The following is a 21,048-nucleotide window of genomic DNA, read 5'->3' on the forward strand; positions in this document are numbered from 1 at the left end:
CATCCCACAAATAAATTTTAAAAGTTGTCAGATCATTCCATACGTAAGTACAACATTGGATACACCCAGCAGCCCAGAAGGTGTCTGTACACAGAAAGAATGATTATGGTGTGAGCCGTAATGAGGGGTCCAGATACAGAGAAGAAAACTGCCTCTCCATTCAGGAGTCTCTGTGGGAGAGCTGGTTCGAATTTTTCACATCTTTGTATCCTCCTAGGCTGCAGGGCCAAAATGTGAGGGAAAAGGGATCTGATATACTTTGACCCTGAGCCCACAGGCACAAGGTAGAGGATGGGAAGGGGTGTCTAAGGAAGCCTAGAAAGCCAGAGGAGCTCCTGGATTTTATGGACTTACCTTGAAGGAGCAGAAACCTCCCTCCATGCATGGTTGGCCATCAAAATGCCATGGGCCTCATAGGACCCCAAACAATATATACCAATGAGGCTTTAGCCTCAGTCAGGGGAATACTATGACCACCTAAATCAAAGTTGAGATGTTGGCAAGTGGAGAATCGAGTAGGTGCTGGGTGAGGGGTCAATTCACGACAAGTTTCAATACACAGGCCCAATTCCTGCCAGTCAGCAGGGGTCAAAACCAAATTAGATGGGGCTTGCTACAGGACAGTTGATATTGTTGCACAGAGGTTCCAATCACAGAATTGTTACAGCAGAGAAACAGGCCTATCAGCCCATTCCTGTCAGCACTGTCAACATTGTGGGCGGCACGGTGGCACAGTGGCACGGTGGCACTGTTGCCTCACAGCGCCAGAGACCCGGGTTCAATTCCCGCCTCAGGCTGTGTGGAGTTTGCACGTTCTCCCCGTGTCTGCGTGGGTTTCCTCCGGGTGCTCCGGTTTCCTCCCACAGTCCAAAGATGTGCAGGTCAGGTGAATTGGCCATGCTAAATTGCCCGTAGTGTTAGGTGAAGGGGTCAATGTAGGGGTATGGGTGGGTTGCGCTTCGGCGGGTTGGTGTGGACTTGTTGGGCCGAAGGGCCTGTTTCCACATTGTAATGTAATGTAATCTAATCACTAGCTCTCCAAACAAGCTAGTTCCTTTGTGCTGATATACTGTCTTCTCCCTGTAATCATGCACATTCTCCCATTTTGGACCTCAGTCTAATAGCTTATTCAATGTTTCAATTGATTCTGATCCCACTACACTCTTGGGCAGGGGGTTCCATTCATTTGTTGCATGAAAGGGTTTTTCCTGATGTCACTTGTGGTTATTTACCAATTACTTTAAATCTGTGTGATCGGTCCCTAATCCTTTCACAAGTGGGAAGTTCCTCCCTGCCTCCTCTGTCCAGGCCTGAAATGATTTTGAATATTGCTTCAATTCTCCCTTCAGCCTTCTCTTCCTCAAGGTAAACAGATTTAGCGACCTTAAACGTGTATGATGATCAGAAGATTAGATAGGGTAGACAGTGAAAGTCTTTTTCCTAGGATGATGACTTCAGCTTGTATGAGGGGGCATAACTACAAATTGAGGGGTGATAGATTTAAGACAGATGTCAGAGGTGGGTTCTTTATGCAGAGAGTGGTAAGGGTGTGGAATGCTCAACCTGCCAATGTAGTCAACTCAGCCACATTAGGGAGATTTAAACAATCCTTAGATAAGCACATGGATGATGATGGGATAGTGTAGGGGGACGAGCTGAGAATAGTTCACAGGTTGGTGCAACACCGAGGGCCGAAGGGCCTGTTTTGCGCTGTATTGTTCTATATCTCTCCAGGCTTGGATGAGATGTATTTCAGGCAATAGGGGGAAGCAAAGGTGAAGAGAAGTTGAGGCCACAGTTGAGGTGCCAGTGGACTGCTAACATTGTTCCATTATTAAAGAAGGAAGGCGGAAATAGACCAGGAAATTACAGGCCGGTCAGTTCAACCTCCCTCCACGTGTTCATCAATTATTAGAAAGAATTCTGAGGGATAGAATATATTTGCACTTAAAGAGACACAGATTAATCAGACATTGTCCTTGTGGATTTGTTAAGGAAAGGTCAGGTTTGATAGATTTGATCAAAGGTTTTGAGAACGCAGCCAAGGGTTTTGATGAGGGCAATGCATTTAATAAAAATAAAGCTGAGATGAGGACAAATTTCTTCAGCCAGAGGGTAGTGAATCTGTGGAACTCACTGACACAGAAGGCCGTGAGGCCACGTCATTGAGTGTATTTAAGACAGATACAGAGAGGCTACTGAATAGTAAGGGGATCAAAGGTTACGGAGAGAAGACAGGAGAATGGGGTTGAGAAACATATCGGATGGTGAAGCCAACTCAACTGGAGTTGCACGTAGTTCTGGTCACCACATTATAGGATGAATGTGATTGCATGAGATTGGGTAGAGGGGAGATTTACCAGGATGCTGCATGGGCTGGAGGGTCTGCGCTATGAGGAAGAATGGATAGACTTGGGGTGTTTTCATTGGAGCAGTGAAGGTTGAGTCAGGACCTGGGTGAGATGTATACGATCATAAGGACCACAGACAGGGTGAATTGGAAGGCACATGTTTCATTATTAGAGGGGTAAACAATCATCAGTGTTGGTTGAAGATTAGAGATAGAACGCTAAGGGGAAGAGTTAAGGATTATTTTCACTCAGCGAATGGTGAGAGTCTGGACTCACTGCCTGAAGTGGGTGGTAGTGTCAGAAATCCTCGTGCCATTTAAACGATAATCAGATATTCACTCGTGTTGCTGTACTCTCCAGGATAAGGGGGCCAAGAGCTTGGAATGGGATTAGCCTTGTCAAATCTTTGTTAACTAAGCGTCCTGAGGGGCAACCTTTTCATGCTCAGGGTGGTGTGTATATGGAATGAGCTGCCAGAGGAAGTGGTAGAGACTGATACAATAACAACACTTAAAAGGCATCTGGATAGGTGTATGAATAGGAAGGGTTTGGAGGGAAATAGACCGGGTGCTGGGAGGTGGGACTAGATTAAGGTAGGATATCTGGTCAGCATGGATGAGTTGCACCAAAGGATCTGTTTCCGTACTATATGACTCTATGACCTGCATAGACATGATGGGGCCAAATGACCTCTTGCTGTAAATGTCTTTGGAAATAGTACCAACATTTTCAGTCTATCGTTTTCAATGAGGTTCCCTGGAACTGTTCTCATGATTTTTCTCTGCGCTCACCAATGCCTTCACTCCTTCCTAAGTGCAGAACTGGACATAACACTCCAGCTGAGGCTGTGACAGTCTCCTAATCAAAGTCAACATAACCTCTAGCTTGAGTTCTTGTAGTTCTGTATATCTTCTCAGAGGTTTTGTCTGCAAAAACTTTCTACTCATCAGAAACAAGACTTTTACTCCCATTATTTTAGTGACCTCTGCTGGTTGATAATCTGTACTGCTGTTGATTTAAGGAAAGAAAATACAGTAAAATGCCACTCTTGTAACTTGGCCCATGTAAAACAAGGTAAAAACAATGATTGCAGATGCTGGAAACCCGATTCAACAAGCTCATGGTGTTTCACTCTCAACATTTTCTCATCTCATCACCTAACTCAAGGATTCATGAGAAACGGCTCAAAACAGTGGGAAAGTTAGGACGTAAGGGCACACACTCATTGTTTCATAGTGTGGAACCTTGTCAGGGTTTGTAGATATGTTGATAACAATTATGTGCTGAGATTTCAGATTGAGTTCAACTGGGCTGCAGAAAAACTGCTCCTGTTTTAGACACACACACACACACACACACACACACACACACACACACACACACACACACACACACACACACACACACACACACACACACACCAATTCCAATAACAAGACTGGCTATAAGGCCAAACAGCTCCCCCTGTTCGTGTGTCTCATTCACATGTGCAGAGGTTTCAGATCTCATTTACCTGTCATGTTCCCATAGTCTCTACAAATCCTTTTACATCATTAAACTATCCAACTTAATCTTCAACCTGGGTGTTTCCTCAAACACCAAGACTGCTAGGAAATTCCATGATCTCGCACTTTCCCATGGCCATACTGGTTGTTGGTGCAGTGCAGACTGGAGTCACTCAACAGAATTCCTGGTGCAGCTAGCTGCTAGGGAATTGCCTTGCTGTTTTCTCTGTGGCAATGCCTCAAGCAGTCAAGCTCAAATTGTATTCCCCTGAAATTAATGCAATTCTGAGGAAAGATATTCGTTGCAACCATGTGGAATCTGTACGGGTAGAGCTGAGAAACATCAAGAGGCAAATACAGCATGAGTGAGAGTTGTACATAGACCCTCAAACTGTAGGAATAATATTTGGGAACAACATTAAACAGGAAATTAGAGACATGCAGTAAAGGAAAATCTGTAACTATCAGTGATTTTAACCTGCATTTAGATTAGGCAAACCAAATCTGTAACCATGATTTGGAGATGCCAGTGTTGGACTGGGGTGTACAAAGTTAAAAATCACACAACACCAGGTTACAGTCCAACAGGTTTAATTGGAAACACATTAGCTTTCGGAGTGACGCTCCTTCATCAGATACCACCTGATGAAGGAGCGTCGCTCTGAAAGCTAGTGTGCTTCCAATTAAACCTGTTGGACTATAACCTGGTGTTGTGTGATTTTTAACTTCAAATCTGTAACAATACTGTAGAGGAGGAATTCCTGTAGTGTGTACAGAACAGTTTTCTGGACCAATATTTCCAAATTGAAATGGCTTAGAGGAGATGATAGTGTTCCCATATATCCGCTGCCCTTCTCTTTCAAGATAGAAGTGGTTGTGGGTCTGAACGGAGCTGTCAAAGGATCTTTGGTGAATTTCTGCAGTGCATCTTGTAGATAAAACACATTGCCGCTACAGAGTGTCAGTGATGGATGTTTGTGAATATGGTACCAATCAAATGGGTTGCTTTGACCTGGATGGTGTCAAGATTCTTGAGTGTTGTTGGAGCTGCCCCCATCCAGGCAAGTCGGAAGTATTTCATCACACTTCTGACTTGAGCCTTGTAGATGGTGTCAAAAGTGTGGCGCTGGAAAAGCAGAGCAGGTCAGGCAGCATCCGACGAGCAGGAGAATCGACGTTTCGAGCATCAGGAATTCACCAGTTTCCTCATCTCCCCTCCCCCCACCTTATCCCAGATCTAACCCTCCAACTCGACACCACCCTCTTGAACTGTCCTACCTGTCCATCTTTGTTTCCACACATCCACTCCACCCTCCTCTTCAACCTATCACCATCAATCCCCAACCTTCATCTACCTATCGCATTACCAGCTACCCTCCCCCCAGCCCCACCCCCTCCCATTTATCTCTCAGCCCCCTTGGCCTAAAACCAGCCCCCCCCCCCCCCCCCCCCCCCAACATTCCTGATGAGGATCTCCTTCCCATAGGAAGGATGTTGTGAAAGTTGAAAGGATTCAGAAAAGATTTACAAGGATGTTTACCAGGGTTGGAGAATTTGAGCTATGGTAGAATGTTGCAACATAGAAAAGGACTGCAAACAAATTAACCTTCACATCAGGTTAGGCCAATGGTGCAGGCTTCACCCTTTCCCTGGGACTCCTCGGTTTTTCACACAAAGATGACTATGTGGAAAGCTAACATTACTGTTAATAAAGTATGTAGGAAGCAGTTTGGATTCATAGTAGCATCTTTTCATTTTCCACCCATCCCTCTTTGAGAATCACATTGTGATGGCTCTGCCCTCCTACAATCAGTGATTGTGCTGAATCATCTGGAAGGCTAATGCAAGAGTCTCTAATCATAATTCAACACTGGGTTCATGTTCATTAATCTACTGGAGCAAGTTGGCCTCTGTCCTTTTGACCTGTTCCAATCCTCAAACTGTGTCATAAAGTAAGGACTAGATATTTAAGATAGATTTGTAACCTTTAGAGTCCAAAGAGATATATGTATTGAAACAGGATTCTATTTGTCAATATTTTTACTGATTGATACAGCATAGTTTCGTAACAATCCTTTGAATACCCTGGGAAGTGTTACTATATTAAGAATGCGATATAAATACAATTTGTAGTTGTTAATGGAGTTTCGTTGTTACCTTCCTTGTACTAAATTGTTCATGGGGTGTGGGCTTTTATTGCCCATGCCAGATTGCCCTGGAGAAGGTGGTGTTGAGCTGCCTTCTTGAACCACTGCAGTCTGTTTGGTGTAAAAACACACACAATGCTGTTAGGGAGGGCATTTCAGGATTTTGACCCAACAACTGTGAAGGACTTACTTCCAAGTATGGAATATGATTAGGAGCGTTAAAATTCCCTATTTCCTTCCTAACACACATTGAGCTCTGGGTACAAATCACTTGTGGCCTGCAAGTTGGTAGTTCAAGTCCATTAATCATCCTTTCTATGCCTCAGGGCCTGTCTAATTATCATTGAGCTGAGAATAGACCACTGGGTGAGTCTTAACAAGAAGAGACATTTATCTTACATAACGAGGCATTATTTACTGTACAACAGCAATTCGTACACATCATATTAACTAATTTGGCATAATTACTGAAGAGATGACTGTGGATGCTGAAGATCTGAAACAAAAGTAGAAATTGCTGGAGAAACTCAGCAAGTCTGGCAGCATCTGTGGAGAAAGAGAAACATAGGTAACGGTTCAAGTTTTCAGAAAGAGGGAGCGTGGATTCAAAACATTAACTCCTTTTTCCCATCACATTTGCTGCCAGACTGGCTGTATTCCTCCAGAAATTTATGGGTTTTTTTTGCAAGAGGTGTCTCCCTCAGGATCTCAAACAACACTGCTCAATTCTGCACCAAAAGTCTGTGTGGTATCATCAGATGAGATGGAGCTTAATGCAATTTCACATTAATTCTTTCTCAGCCATTACTTTCTGCAAAACACAACTTCCTATATAAGAATTTTGAGCCATAGTGTTTATAATTGGGAAGGATGTGATTCATATAAACACAAAAAACTCCAATCTATCCAATTGGCTGGTGCAAACAGAAAGTGGCTCTCATTGGCCAGTGATGGAAACCAGTGATGGTCTCAAAGGTTGTGCTCCCGGAGATGTGTGTTTAAAAAGGTTCTTCTGAGTTTTCATCAGAACTAAGTGAACTTCCTTCAAAGTCATCCTGTTTGCCAGCTGAGGAAATAACGCTGCATCCTCAATTTCTCTGAGTCCAGTTCCTATCCAATCATGGGCTATCATTACAGGTCGAGCAGCAAGCTCAATTACTGATGAACATTTACTGAACTGAATTGAATTGAGTTAGCTTTATTGTTACACGGACTCATGCGAGTACAGTGAAAAGTTTACAAATTGCTACTTATGGTGCCATCTTAGAGGAGAAAGTGAGGTCTGCAGATGCTGGAGATCAAAGTTGAAACTTTATTGCTGGAACAGCACAGCAGGTCAGGCAGCATCCAGGGAACAGGAGATTCGACGTTTCGGGCACAGGCCCGGATTCCTGAAGAAGGGCCTGTGCCCGAAACGTCGAATCTCCTGTTCCCTGGATGCTGCCTGACCTGCTGTGCTGTTCCAGCAATAAAGTTTCAACTGCCATCTTAGCACAAGTACATTTCTTCAATACAAGTTCATAGGAAAATAAAATAGAAAAATGAAGAAACAAAAAGTGCAGCATTATAGATTGTAGGAATAAATTAACAAATAGAGAAATGAAAAGTTCAGAACAACAGTCCTTCCAATCCAGTCCACACTGGCACCCAACCTCTACTTCCCCCATGACTCCAGCCCACTCCGAAGCTGGGAAACCATTCTGGAATCAACTCAAGCCGGAGGCCATGCCAGGCAAGAAGGCCACAATGGAAACCAACTCACCTTTGTGTTTAAACACAATGGAAAGGGGCTTTGAGAGTGAACAAGACAGTGCAGTGCAGAGAGGGATGAGGTGGGGAGAGAGGGCAGTGAAGGAGTGTGATTGAGCACAAGCCAGGGGTGTGAGTGAAGGATAGATTCAATCGGATGGATTGTAGGACTAGGCTACAAGGTTGGTGGGGAGCGCAATAAGTATGTAAAGGGCAAAGGTGAAAGCAGTTAACAATGAGAAAAATTAACTGCAAGGGAACCTGTACAAAGGGGTGGGAGATGTAAAATAGAAAAAGCATTGGGAATTAGATTATTGTGAAAGAAAGAAGAAGGCTTTAATTTATATAGCGCTTTTCATGACCACTGAGGTAGTTATTTGCTGGGGTGGTAGAGTGACTCAGTGGTTAGCACTGCTGCCTCACAGCACCAGGGACCCGGATTCATGGGCGACACAATGGCACAGTGGTTAGCACTGCTGCCTCACAGCGCCAGGGTTCCAGGTTTGATTCCAGCCTCAGGGTGGACTTTGCATATTCTCCCCGTGCCTGCATGAGTTTCCTCCGGGTGCTCCGGTTTCCTCACAGTACAAAGATGTGCAGGGTAGATGCTGTGCTAAACTGCCCATAATGTGCAGGCTAGGTGGGTTAGCCATGGGAAATGCAGGGTTACAGGGATTGGGTGGGTCTGAGCAGGATGCTTTTCAGAGGGTTGCTGTGGACTCAATGGGCCAAATGACCAGTGTCCACACTGTAAAATTCAATCAATAAATTGTTGTAAGAACATGTAATTTGCTACATGTCAGAAATAAATGAGATAGCAATGAATGCTGTGTGGATGTGGTTCAGAATGAAGTTTTAAAAGAGACTGTGGAGTCCAAATTGACTCAACACTTAACAAATCCAGAGAAGCAACTAATTGAATTTTATTTTGAAAAAATTGTTTAGTCACACTTCTTCCCTCTGGGACACTTTGGTCCATTTCCCCTCCATTCCCAACACGTATCCACATTCCCATGGCACCTTCCCAAGCAAACACAGGAGGTGAAACACCTGCCTGTTTACTTCCTCCCTGCTCAGTATCCAAGGCCCCAGACACACCTCCCAGGTGAAGTGGTGACTTACCTGCACTTCACTCAATCTAGTCGACTGTATTCACTGTTCACAATGTGATCTCCTCTTCACTGGCAAGGCAAAACACAGACTGGGTGACTGTTTTGTGGAACTCCAATGTTCTGTCTGCAAAAATGATCCTGAGCTTCCTGATGCCTGTCACTTCAACACATCACCGTGTTCCCTGGCCAGTATCTCCCATGTCCTTACCACACCCCCACACACCAGGCCCTATCATCACATGGGCTGCTTTCAGCACAGGAAATCCCTTTTCACCTACTGACTGTACCCATTATAAACTTTTCTTCCTCACTGAATACTTAATACTCTGCCTAACTTTCTCTGTCTCTCTGGGTTCCGTGTCTAGCTGTCCTGTTTTCTGTGTCTGGGGAGGTGATGACCTAGTGGTATTATTACTGGACTGTTAATTTAGAGACCCAGGTAACGTCCTGGGGACACGTGTTCGAATCCTGCCATGACAGATGGTGCAATTTGATTTTAATTTTTAAAAAAACTAGAATTAAAAGTTAATGACGATCACAAATCCATTGTCAATTGTTGGAAACAGCCACTTGCTTCACTAATGTCCTTCTGGGTAGGAAACTCATCCTTACCTGGTCTGGCCTACACGTGACTCCAGACCCATGGCAATTAGGGATGGGCAATAAATGCTGGTCCAGCCAGTGATGCCCTCATCCCATGAATGAATAAAAAATAATATATGCCACCTTTTCCTAGCTCCATTCAGTTCTGAAGCAGGGTCACTGGCCTTGAAATGTTAGCTCTGCTTTCTCTCCACAGGTGCTGCCAGACCTGCTGAGTTTCTCCAGCAATTTGTGTTTCTGTTTTTAATCACCTTGCTCAGACACACCTCTGGAGCAGTGGGATAGGAATCTAACTCTTCAGACCGCTGCACCACAACAGGACATTGCAGCAAAATCGACATTATAGTAACTTGCATTTTTTTTAGTATATGTAATCTAATAGCAGCAGTGACCAAGTCAGAGGAGATAATAATGGAACTATACAGTGCTCTGATGGCCATTCTCTGAATGGGGGAAGCTTTTCTGGAAGTTTTCGAGTCATGGGTGTGAGTTATCAGAAACAACCAGAGAGACTTGAAAATTTCACTACAGCAAGGAAACCCTTTAGCAATGATCCTATATAATATTTATTTTATAGAATTATTAGATAATTATGGGGCTGTAAAGGTAAATCTGGAAAATTACTTCAAATTAAAGAGTGGACTTGGAATTAAAGGGGCAGGGGCTTGTGATGTCATATCATTACTGAAGTCTTAACAGCACCAGAGTGCGTCTTATCATTTTCTAAACAGGTTGCATTATTGATAAAGGAGACAATTACTGAAGTAAAGAGGGAGTGGTCATAGAGTTGTAGCGATATACAGCACAGAAACAGACCCTGTGGACCAATCGTCCATGCTGACCAGATATCCTACATAAATCTAGTCTCATTTGCCAGCGTTTGGCCCATATTCCTCTAAGCATTTCCTATTCATATACCCATCCAGATGCCTTTGAAATGTTATAATTGTACCAGCCTTACTAAGGTTCCTTTGGCAGCTCCAGCTTCCTTTGGCAGCTCATTCCATATATGCAACACCCTCTGTGTGAAAACGTTGCTCCTTAGTTCCCTTTTAGATCTTTTCCCTCTCACCTTAAACCTAGTTTTGGATTCCCCACTCCAGGGAAAAAACCTCATCTATTTACCATGCCCTTCCTGATTTTACAAACATCTATAAGGTCAACCCCTCAATCTAGAAGGCTCTTCTCGTGAGGCCATCTGGGTTGAGCTTAGAAATAAAAAAGGCTGATTACTTTGCTGAGATTATACTACAGGCCTCCCAACGGTCATAGGGAGACAGAGGGGCAGATATGTCGGGACCTCACAGACAGGCGTGAGAGAAACAGACTGATACTTGTAGGGATTTCAGCTTTGCTAATGTAAATTGGGATTGCCTTAGTGTGAAAGTATTAAACAGGGTGGAATTTTTAAGGTGCATCCAGGAGAGCTTTTTGTGTCAGTACATAGATAGTCTACTGGAGATAGAGCAGTGCTGGACTGAATCCGCGGGAATGAAGCCAGACAAGAGAGCAAGCATTTTAGGAATGGTGACCATAATGCTGTCATTACGGAAAGAATACAGGCAGTTTGGAAGTTAAATATCTAAACGGGGGGAAGGCCAATTTCAACATAATTAGCCAGGATCTGACAAACATAGACTGGGAGCAGCTACTTGCAGGTCAGTCTATATTTGGAAAATAGGAGTCTTTTAAAAGTAATACAGTGAGGGTTTAGGGTTGGCATATTTCTCTAAGATTGAGGGGCAAGGGCAGGAAATCCAAGGAGCCCTGGATGTCAAGGGATATTGAGAGTTTAATAATAAAAAAAGGAGGAAGCATATGAGGGGTATAGAGCATTAAAAATAGAGAGGCCTTCAAAAATACAGACTTTGCAGAGGGTTGCTTGTAAAAGAAATTAGGAAGGTAAAGAGGGGCCACAAAATATCTTTGACAGATGGGATTAAGGAAAACCCAAGGTAATTTATAAATAAATTAAGAGTAAGAGGATTACCAGGAAAAGAGTGGAGGAATGGAGGAAGACACAGTAGTTGAAGTTTTCAGTTCTGATGGTGAGCTTCTAAAGCTTGTTAAGATTAATAAGGAGGAGGTATTCAATGTTTTAGGAGGCATAAAAATGCATAAATCCCCAGAGCCTGATGAGATGTATTCCAAGTGATATGGGAGGTAAGGGAAGAGTTTGCCAAAGACATAGCAGAGATATTTAACATTTCCATACTAAAGGAGGGCGACTGGAACCAAACTTAACGTTAATTCTGCTTTCACTCTAAAGATTTTGCCAGACCTGCTGAGTTTTTTCAGAATTTTCTGATTTTGTTTTTGTTGTATTTAATACTACGCTTGGCCACAGGTGAAGTGCCAATGACTGGAGGATAGTTAATACAGTTCCTTTGTTCAACAAGGGCAGCAGGGATAGGCCAGGTCATTACAGACCACTTGGTCTGCTGTCAGTGGTAGGGAAATTATTGGAAAAACATTCTGAAGATTGATCAACACTTAGAAAGACAGAAATTGATCAGGGATAGTCAGCATGGATTTATTAGAGGAAGATGCTGTCGGACTAACTTAGTTGAGCTATTTGGAAAGGCGACTAAGTATATTGATGAGGGTAATACAGTTGATATGGCTTACATGGACCTCAATTAAGGCCTTTAACAAGGTCCAGTTGGAAGGCTGGTCCAAAGGTAGGAACTCATAGGATCCAAGGCAAGTTGATAAGCTGGATTCAAAACATAGTAGCTGTCCCTTGAATAAACTCAACATTTCTATTGTGCCCATGCCCTGCAGTTTCCTTCCCCATCCTAAATCTTGTCTGATCGCATCATAATTGCCTTTCCCCCAGCTGTAACTCTTGCCCTCCGGTATATACCTATCCCTTTCCATCGCTAAAGTAAACAAAACTGAATTGTGAATCACTAAAGTGCTCACCTACCTCCAAGTCTAACACCTGACCAGGTTCATTACTCCAGTACCAAATCTAATGTGGCCTCATCTAATTGGACAAAAACTGACTCATCTAAGTACTTGAACTATAGTGTTCCCAGTCAATATTTGGGAAGTTGAAGTCCCCCATGACAACTACCCTGTCACTCTTGCTCCTATTGAGAATCATCTTTGCTATCCTTTCCTCTCCATCTCTGGAACTATTCGGAGGCCGATAGAAAACTCCCAACAGGATAACCGCTCCTTTCCTGTTTCTAATCTCAGCCCATACTACCTCAAACATAATACTGTCCTTGACAAACACCTCTTTTATCACTTTCCCTGTGCTTACTGAAATATCTAAACCCCGGAACCTGCAACAACCATTCCTGTCCCTGCTCTATCCAGGTCTCCGAAATGGCCACAACATCGAAGTCCCAGGTACCAACCCATGCTGCAAGTTCACCCATCTTTTTCTGGATGCTCCTGGCACTTCAAACCAACTTCTTGCTTGCCCTTTTATGACCCTGAAACCTTATTTTGGAACTCCCTACTCTCAGCCTCCTCAATATTACAATTCAGGTTCCCATCCCCCTGCTGAATTAGTTTAAACTCACACGAAGAACATTAGCAAATGTCCCCACCAGCGTATTGGTACCCTTCTGGTTCAGGTGAAGACCATCCTGTTTGTAGAGGTCCCACCTACCCCAGAAAAATGCCCAATTATTCAGGAATCCAGAACCCTCCCTCCTGCACCATCCTTGTAGCCACATGATCAACTCCTCTCTCTCCCTATTCCTCCCCTCGCTTGCATGAGGCACGGGCAACAAACAAGAGATAACAATACTGTTTGTTCTAGCACTAAGCTTCTACTCTAGCTCCCTGAAATTCTTCCTTAAATCCCCATCTCTCTTCCTACCTATGTCGTTGGTGTCTATGTGGACCAGACTTGGGGCTGCTCCCCTTCCCCTGCAAGGATCCCAATAACACGATTAGAGACATCACGAACCCTGGCTCCTGGGAGGCAACACACCAACGTGAGTCTCTCTTGTTCCCACAGAACCTCCTGTCTTGTTCCCCTAACTATGGGGTCCCCAGTGGCTAATGCTCTGTTCCTCTTCCCTTCTGAGCAACAGGGACAGACTCTGTGCCAGAGACCTGCGCCCATTGCTTACCCCTGGTAAGTCCCCCCTACAACAATATCTAAAATTGTATACTTGTTATTGAGTACTTGTTTAAGTAAAGGGTGCCCTTTAATAAAGGACACATACGCAGACAGGGTTAGCGTGGTGCTGGAAAAGCACAGCAGGTCAGGCAACATCCGAGGAGCAGGAAAATCGACGTCTTGGGCAAAAGCCCTTCCTCAGGAATGAATAGAGCTGTTGATGGGGAGTGTTAATTGCTAATAATAGGTGGATAAAACAGAGAGTCTGGTTGATTGCTGATTATGGGAGCCTGCTGTGCCCTACATCACATCAGTGACTACAAATGTACTCCACGGTCTGCAAGATGCTTTGTTCTTGGGGGTGTTGGAGAGGGGTGTGAATAACACTATATAAATGTGAGTCCACCTTTCTTCAGTGATTGACTTACCTTTGACAGTGCTGGCTGAACCCAGTCTCTGATCCATCTTGATTCTTGGTTTCTCTTTCTGATCCTCTGATATGGCCACAGATCTGCTTCTGGGTGTACTGCTGATAGCCATGCTGTTGGTCGATACTATACTGCCACTGGTCTGGCTCAGCTTCTGATTAGGCTTCCTGGGCACACAGGTGGCCTTACACACTGCTGTCGGCCACCGCTTCTTGTTGTAGGACACATCCTTGATGAGATCATTCCAGCTGTAGTTCAGGATGTTTTCCAGGCCCCGGGGGAAGGGGATTCCAGCAATCTTGCAGTGAAGAATCATTGCATCAATCTCATTCAACAGAGAAGGAGCGGCAGCTTTCATTTTCTCAAAATACTGCATGTGCTCAACTTCGTCTGCGAACAGGGAAGTGAAGGCATTGAGCACGTTGGCTCCTGAGCTGAGCCGGTCACGGGCCTGAGTACCATCCTCCTTTTTCTCAGAAGAAACTGCTGAGGCTGTCAAAGACCTTTTGGCCTTTTGCGGCCTGAAAGTAATGGCAGAGACAAATTGGGAAAAAAAGAATTAATGTCCCAGACATTGAAACCAATGCCACCAAATAGAATGATGTGGTGCTTACAGCACAGACCAACTCATTCACATCTCCCATCTCCACAAACCCCAGCAAAGAAATTTTCAGCTCCCTTCATTTGGTTTTATTTAATTCATAAGAATGTAGTCATTACTGGCTGGGACAACATTTATTGTCCCTCCATCCATATTTGCCCAGAGGTTCTGTGGGTTTGGAGTCACATGTAGGCCAGACTCATGAATGGCAGATTTCCTAGAAATATAGAATCCCTATGGAGCAGAAAGAGGCCATTTGGCCCATCACATCTGCACTGACCCACCAAAGAGCATCCCACCCAAACTCTATCCTGGTAACCCTATATTTAGCATGGCCAATCCTCCTAACCTGCACATTTTGGACTGTGGGAGGAAACTGGAGCACCCGGAGGAGACTCACACAGACACGGGGAGAATGTGCAAACTCCACACAGACAGTTATCCGAGGGTGGAATTGAACCCAAGTCCCAGGTGCTGCGAGGCTGCAGTGCTAACCACTGAGCCTTCTCCAAAATGAACCAGTGGGATTCTATAACAATCGATAATGAAAACGCAGTCACTATTAGACTAGCTCCTTTATTATATTATATCTGCCATGCTGGGATTTGAACCCAGACCAAATTTGCATCCTTAATGCCGCACTGATTCATTGAATGGATGCTACTCCAATGTTGACTGCTGAACATCAGCTATTTAACTTGTGTACAAATAGGTCAACTGTGGCCATCTTATCTGCAAACTAAGTCAACGGTGACTGTCTTACCTGTGAACTACTTTAATTGTTTGTTGACCTTTGGGTTGAGTAATTGCTTGAAAACCTCTTTTAATTGGCTGCTTCCGTGGTTTTTTAAAATTCCTAAAACTTGCCTATTGGGAGAAAATTGGATTCTCACTATGGGACCCTGTTGATTGTTTAATTGATTTTAAAGAAGCTGCCATTTTCTTACCTGGTCAAAGAAAAACAAGTGGCTGATTTTCAAAGACATTGCAAAGATTGCACAAATTCACTGAAGTCACCTGTTTAGATAAACATGTTATTTTAATTAAAGCCTGTTTTGAGTTTTCTCGATATACAAGCAAGAAACAAGAAGCACCTTGAGAGTTTCTCATGTGTTGCGGGATCCTGCTTTGCGGGACTGTGAATTGGAGAATTGATTTTTTTTTGGCTCTGGGAGTTCTCTTCCACTCAATGAAAACCAATGGCCAGAAACGTAGGACTTATTGCAAATTAGCTGACAAGAGTTGGCCAAAACTAAAGTTTTGGTTAACTTTATAATGTTTTTAGCAGGCAGTTTTTGTTTCTTGTTTAATTTAGCATGGAAAAAAAAGCATGGAATTCTTCCTCCATGAAAATGCTACAATATTGTTTTACAGTAGAACCTTTGTAAATCTCTGAAAGTCTTTTTCTGTCTAATTCAACATGTGGACTTTGTTATAAGTTGCCATTGTTGTTGTCCTGACTCTTCACCTAGGTCACTTTTGGTATTCCCCGAGCATCCACCCTGGCTGTTATCTTATTTCTCACCTACATTGCTATCCTTCAGCAATGTCATGCAAAGGGACACTGTTAGATTTCATATGTTTGTGAATGTTCGTTGATTCTACCATCCCTCCATCTCTCTCAATTTTATTAAATTGTCAAATTTCTTTTTGACAAGCAATACTAGATGAATAAAAATGCCTTCGACTTAAAGATTAGGGTGTTTGATTTTGTCACCACCACCTCCATCCCGCTGAAGCCTTGCCATTGTATTTTAACCAAGATGAGCTTTTGACCACAGGTTCGTGGTAGCTCTGAGATCACCTATTTCCACCTTTGTTATATCATCCGAATTCACCGGGGGCTTAGCTCATCTGTTGTTGAAACTTTCATTCATACCTTTGTTACTTTTAGACTGCACTATACTAACATATTCAAGTTCATTTTCAAGACTATACCCTTTGGAAATTTGTGGCGATCCAAAGCTCTATTGTCCATGTCTTAACTGACTACAAATTCTATTCAGCTCTCACCCCATTGCTTACCAACATGTACTGTCTCCAATAATGTGAAGATATACTTTGGAAGCAGAGTAGGCCATCATACCCCTCAGCTCGCTCCTCCATTCACTAAGAACACGACTGATCGGTTTGTGTTTCGAGTTTCATGTTCCTATCTACTCCTGACAACACTGACTCCCTGTTGTCTGAGAAACTACCTACCTCCATCTTACTTCCACCGCTTCTGAGGCAGAATTATGAAGTTGTAAAACCCTCAGGGAAAAACAAATTCACTTTGTCTCTGACTTATAATTGTAGCCCTAATTTTAAAAAGTTCTGGACTTACCCACAAGAGGAAATATTCTTTCCATATCCACCTTTTTAAGACTGTTCAGGGCCTTTTATAAACTTCAATCAAGTCACCCCACACTCTTCTAAATTTCAGTGAAAACATCCAGTCAAACCCAATCTGTCCAACCTTACCTCACAAAACAACCCGTTCGTTTCAATCAGCTAGCTGGTAAAACCACTTCTGAACCAGCTCCAACAAATTTACATCCTTTCTTATATAAAAAGACCAAAACTGCACACAGTATTCAAGACATGGTCTCACCAGCATCCTAGGTAAATGAAGCATAACCTCCTCACTTTTATGTATAATTGCTTTCATAATAAAGGTTGATCTTCCATTAGTTTTATTAATTACTTGCTCTGCCTGCATACTAACATGCGCCAGACCATCCAAGTGTTTTGGCATTTCAGAATTCCAGTTGATCTCCATTTAAGTAATTAAGATGCTTTTTTATTCTTCCTGTCAATGTCACATTATACTCCATCTGTCAGATTTTTGCTCACTCACTCAACCTATTTATGTCTCTCTACAACCTTCTTCTGCCTCCTGCACGACTTAAATTCTACTTCTCTTAGTATCACCTACAAATTTTGCCATCTTTGTTTCCATCATTTATATCAATGATATAAAGTGTGAAAATATGAGAACCTCGCACAGGATTCTTTGCAACATCCTGCCAATCAAAAAAAGACCTATTTGTTCATACTCTTTGTTTTTTGCCAGCCAGCCAATCATCCATCCTAGCTAATATGTTACCTCTACTTTATGTGCTTCTATTTTACACAATAATCTTTGATGTGATACCAAGTCAAATGCCTTCTGGAAATCTAAAAACAGTTAATCTACCATCTCCCCTTTACCGTCAACACATGTTACTCATGAAAAGAATTCCAATAATTTGGTAAACATGACTGTCCTTTCACAACACCATGGTGACTCTTCCAATAACCTTAAGTATTCCCAAGTGCCCAGCTGTTATTACCCTAATGATCAATTCTAACTCCAACCCTACAACAGATATCTAGCTCATAAACCTATAGGTTCTTATCTTCTACCTCTTCCTTTTAAAGAAATGTTATGTTTACATCCCAGTCTGATGGAGACTTTCCTGAATCTAACTTTGTTTGAAAAATTATTCAATGCAACTACTACCTTATTAGTCATCTCTTTAAAGGCCCTAAGGTGAAGTCCATGCGGAGATTTGTCAAGCCCACAGCTCCTTCCATATGCACAGTACCACTTCTCTCATGACCGTAATTTCAAAGATTCTTCTTTCCCTTCCATCTCCTGACTTATATTGATTACTGAAATATTTTTGTATCCTCTATAGTGAAGACAAAGCAAACTATTTGTTCATTTCATCTGCCATTCCCTTATTATCTATTAATAATTCCCTGTTCTCATTCTCTAGACACTCATTTTACTTAAATGTTTCCTTATCAAATACCTGTTAAAAAAAAAACTCTTGCTATCCCTTTTTACATTTCTAACTGGCTTCCTCTCATACTCTGGTTTGAGAGTACCATCACTAATTTCTTCATCCTTACTAACTTTTCGGTCATTCGTTGCTTTCTTTATGTTCTGTCTGAGCTGAGCATGATGATGCCTTTTCCTTAAGTTCAATGTTTTCCTAACTTTTTTAGTTAACAATGGTTGGTGGGTTCCTCCAAGGGACTTTGTCTTTACAGCAGGAATATACTTATTCCATGCAATGTGTAGTATTAAATGTCTTTCACTGTTTCTCTATTGATCTATTCTCTAGCCTGGTATCACAGTTCATTCCAGCTAGACTAGCTTTGATGCCCAGATATTTATTCTTGTTTATGTTTAAAATACTAGTCATAGGTCCACCCTTCTCCCTTTCAGAAGGCATGTATATATAATACATTTTGCAGTCACTGTTGCCTTAAGTATCTTTATTTAAGCTCATTAATTAATCTTGTCGCTTTATAAGATTTCAATTCTAGTTTAAACTGCTGTCTCTGGGTTCTAGAATGTGCTTATCTGAGAAACTACCTCTAAAGCATTCTATGATCGAGGTTTCATGCTCTTGTCTTTCTAATGGAAGTGGTTATAGGTTTGGAAAATTCTGTCCAAGGGTCTTTGGCAGGTTTCAACAGTGCATCTTGTATCTACTCACTGTTTCTACTGACTGTTGGTGGTGGAGGGAGTGAATATTTGTGGAAGTGGTGTCAATCAAGTAGGCTGCTTTGTCCTCAATGATGTCACGTTTTTTGAGTGTTGTTGGAGCTGCCCCCATCCAGACAAGTGCGGAGTATTCCATCACACTTCTGACGTGTGACTTGTAAATAGTGGACAGGCTTTGGGGAGTTAGCAGGTGCAGTTACTTGCTGCAGTATTGCTAGCATCTGACCTGCTCTTGTAGCCACTGCATTCATATGGCCAGCCCAGTTGAGTTGACTGTGGGGAATTGGTGATGGTAACACTATTGAATATCAAGGTTAGACAGTCTGGATATGATCCTGGTCTTGCTGTATTTGGACATGGACTGCTTCAGTATTTGAGGGATCCTGAATAGTGCTGAACATTGTTCAATCATCAGTGAACATTTGCACTTCTGACCTGATGATGGAGAGAAGGTCATTGATGAAACAGCTGAAGATGGTTGGACCTAGGACATTACCCTGAAGAACTCCTGCAGACGTCCTGGACAAGAGTTGATTGACTGCCAACGACCACTACCAATGTCCCATGTGACAGTATGACTCCGACCAGCAGAGACTTTGCCCCTGATACACATTGATTCCAGTTTTGCTAGGGCTCCTTGATGCCGGACTCGGTCGAATGCAGCCTTGATGTCAAGGGCTGCCACTCTCACCTCACCTCTGGAATTCAGCTTTTTTGTCTGTATTTGAACCAAGGCTGTAATGAGGTCGGGAGCTGAGTGGCCCTGGTGAGTAGGTGTCACTAAGCAGGTTATTGCTGAGCAGATGCTGCTTGATAGCAATGATTGATGACACTTTCCACCACTTCACTGATGATTAAGAATAGACTAGTGGGTGGTAATTGGCTGGGTTGGATTTGCCCTGCTTTTTATGTACAGGACACAACTGGGCAATTTTCTAAGTTAATGGCTAGATGCCTGTGTTATAGCTGAACTGAGGGCAGAGGTTTAGGGTGAGAGAGGAAAGATTTAAAAGGAACATAAGGGACAACTTTTTCATGCAAACGGTGGTGCGTGTATGGAATGAGCTGCCAGAGGAATTGGTGGAGGCTGGTACAATTACAACCATTTAAAAGGCAATGGATGGGTATATGAATAGGAAGGATTTAGTGGGATAGAGCCCAAGTGCTGGCAAATGGGACTGGATTAATTTAGAATATATGGTCAGCATGGATGAGTTGGACTGAAGGGTCTGTTTTCGTGCTGTACATCTCTATAACTCGATGGAATGACTTGGCTAAGGGAGTCGCACATTCTACAGCACAGATCTTCAGTACTATTGCCAGAAAGTTTTCAAGGCCCATAGCCTTGCCTGCAACCATTTCTTGATATCATCTGGAGTGAACTGAATTGGCTGAAGACTGATATCTGTCATGCTTGGGACCATTGGAGGAGGCTGGGATGGATCATCGACTCGGCACTGCTGACTGAAGACTGTTGTGAATGGTTCAGCCTTATATTTTGCACTGATGTGCTGGAGTCTTCCATCATTGAAGATGGGGATATTTGTGGAATCTACTCCTCCAGTGAGTTGTCTAATTGGCTACCACCATTCACGACTGGATGTGGCAAGATTGGAGAGCTTAGATCTGATCCATTGATTGTGGTTTCACTTAGTTCTGTCTATCACTTGCTGCTGATGCTGTTTGGCATTCAGGTAGTCCTGTTTGGTAGCTACACCAGGTTGACATCTTATTTTCAGGTATGCCTGGTGCTGCTCCTGGCATGGCCTCCTGCACCCTCCATTGAACCAGGGTTGATACACTAGCTTGATGGTAATGATTGAGTTGGCAATATGCCAGGCCATGAGGTTGCAGATTGTGCTTGAGTTTAATTCTGCTGCTGTTGATAGTCCATAGCACCTTAGGAATGCCCAATCTTGAGTTGCTTGACCTGTTCGAAGGCTGTCCCATTTACCATGGTGATTGTGCCACACAACATGATGAGGTTA

General features: G+C 43.0%; 1 protein-coding gene across 1 annotated transcript in view; it reads right to left on the reverse strand.

The window, feature by feature from the left end:
- Nucleotides 1-15,597, reverse strand: part of LOC122561441 (uncharacterized) — a 154,714-nt gene extending 139,117 nt beyond the window's left edge. Inside the window, exons 1-3 of the mRNA XM_043713183.2 lie at nt 15,528-15,597; nt 15,344-15,447; nt 13,980-14,500 (exon numbers count right to left, since the gene is read on the reverse strand). Of these exons, the coding sequence (XP_043569118.2) occupies nt 13,980-14,500; nt 15,344-15,447; nt 15,528-15,566 (664 nt within the window). The 5' untranslated portion in view covers nt 15,567-15,597. The remainder of the gene's footprint in view (nt 1-13,979; nt 14,501-15,343; nt 15,448-15,527) is intronic.
- Between the last annotated feature and the right edge of the window lie 5,451 nt (nt 15,598-21,048).

This window comes from Chiloscyllium plagiosum, unplaced genomic scaffold (genome assembly GCF_037043375.1).
Source record: "Chiloscyllium plagiosum isolate Xiang-an unplaced genomic scaffold, Cpla_swu_hap1 HiC_scaffold_23, whole genome shotgun sequence".
In the NCBI taxonomy this organism is placed as follows: Eukaryota; Metazoa; Chordata; class Chondrichthyes; order Orectolobiformes; family Hemiscylliidae; genus Chiloscyllium; species Chiloscyllium plagiosum.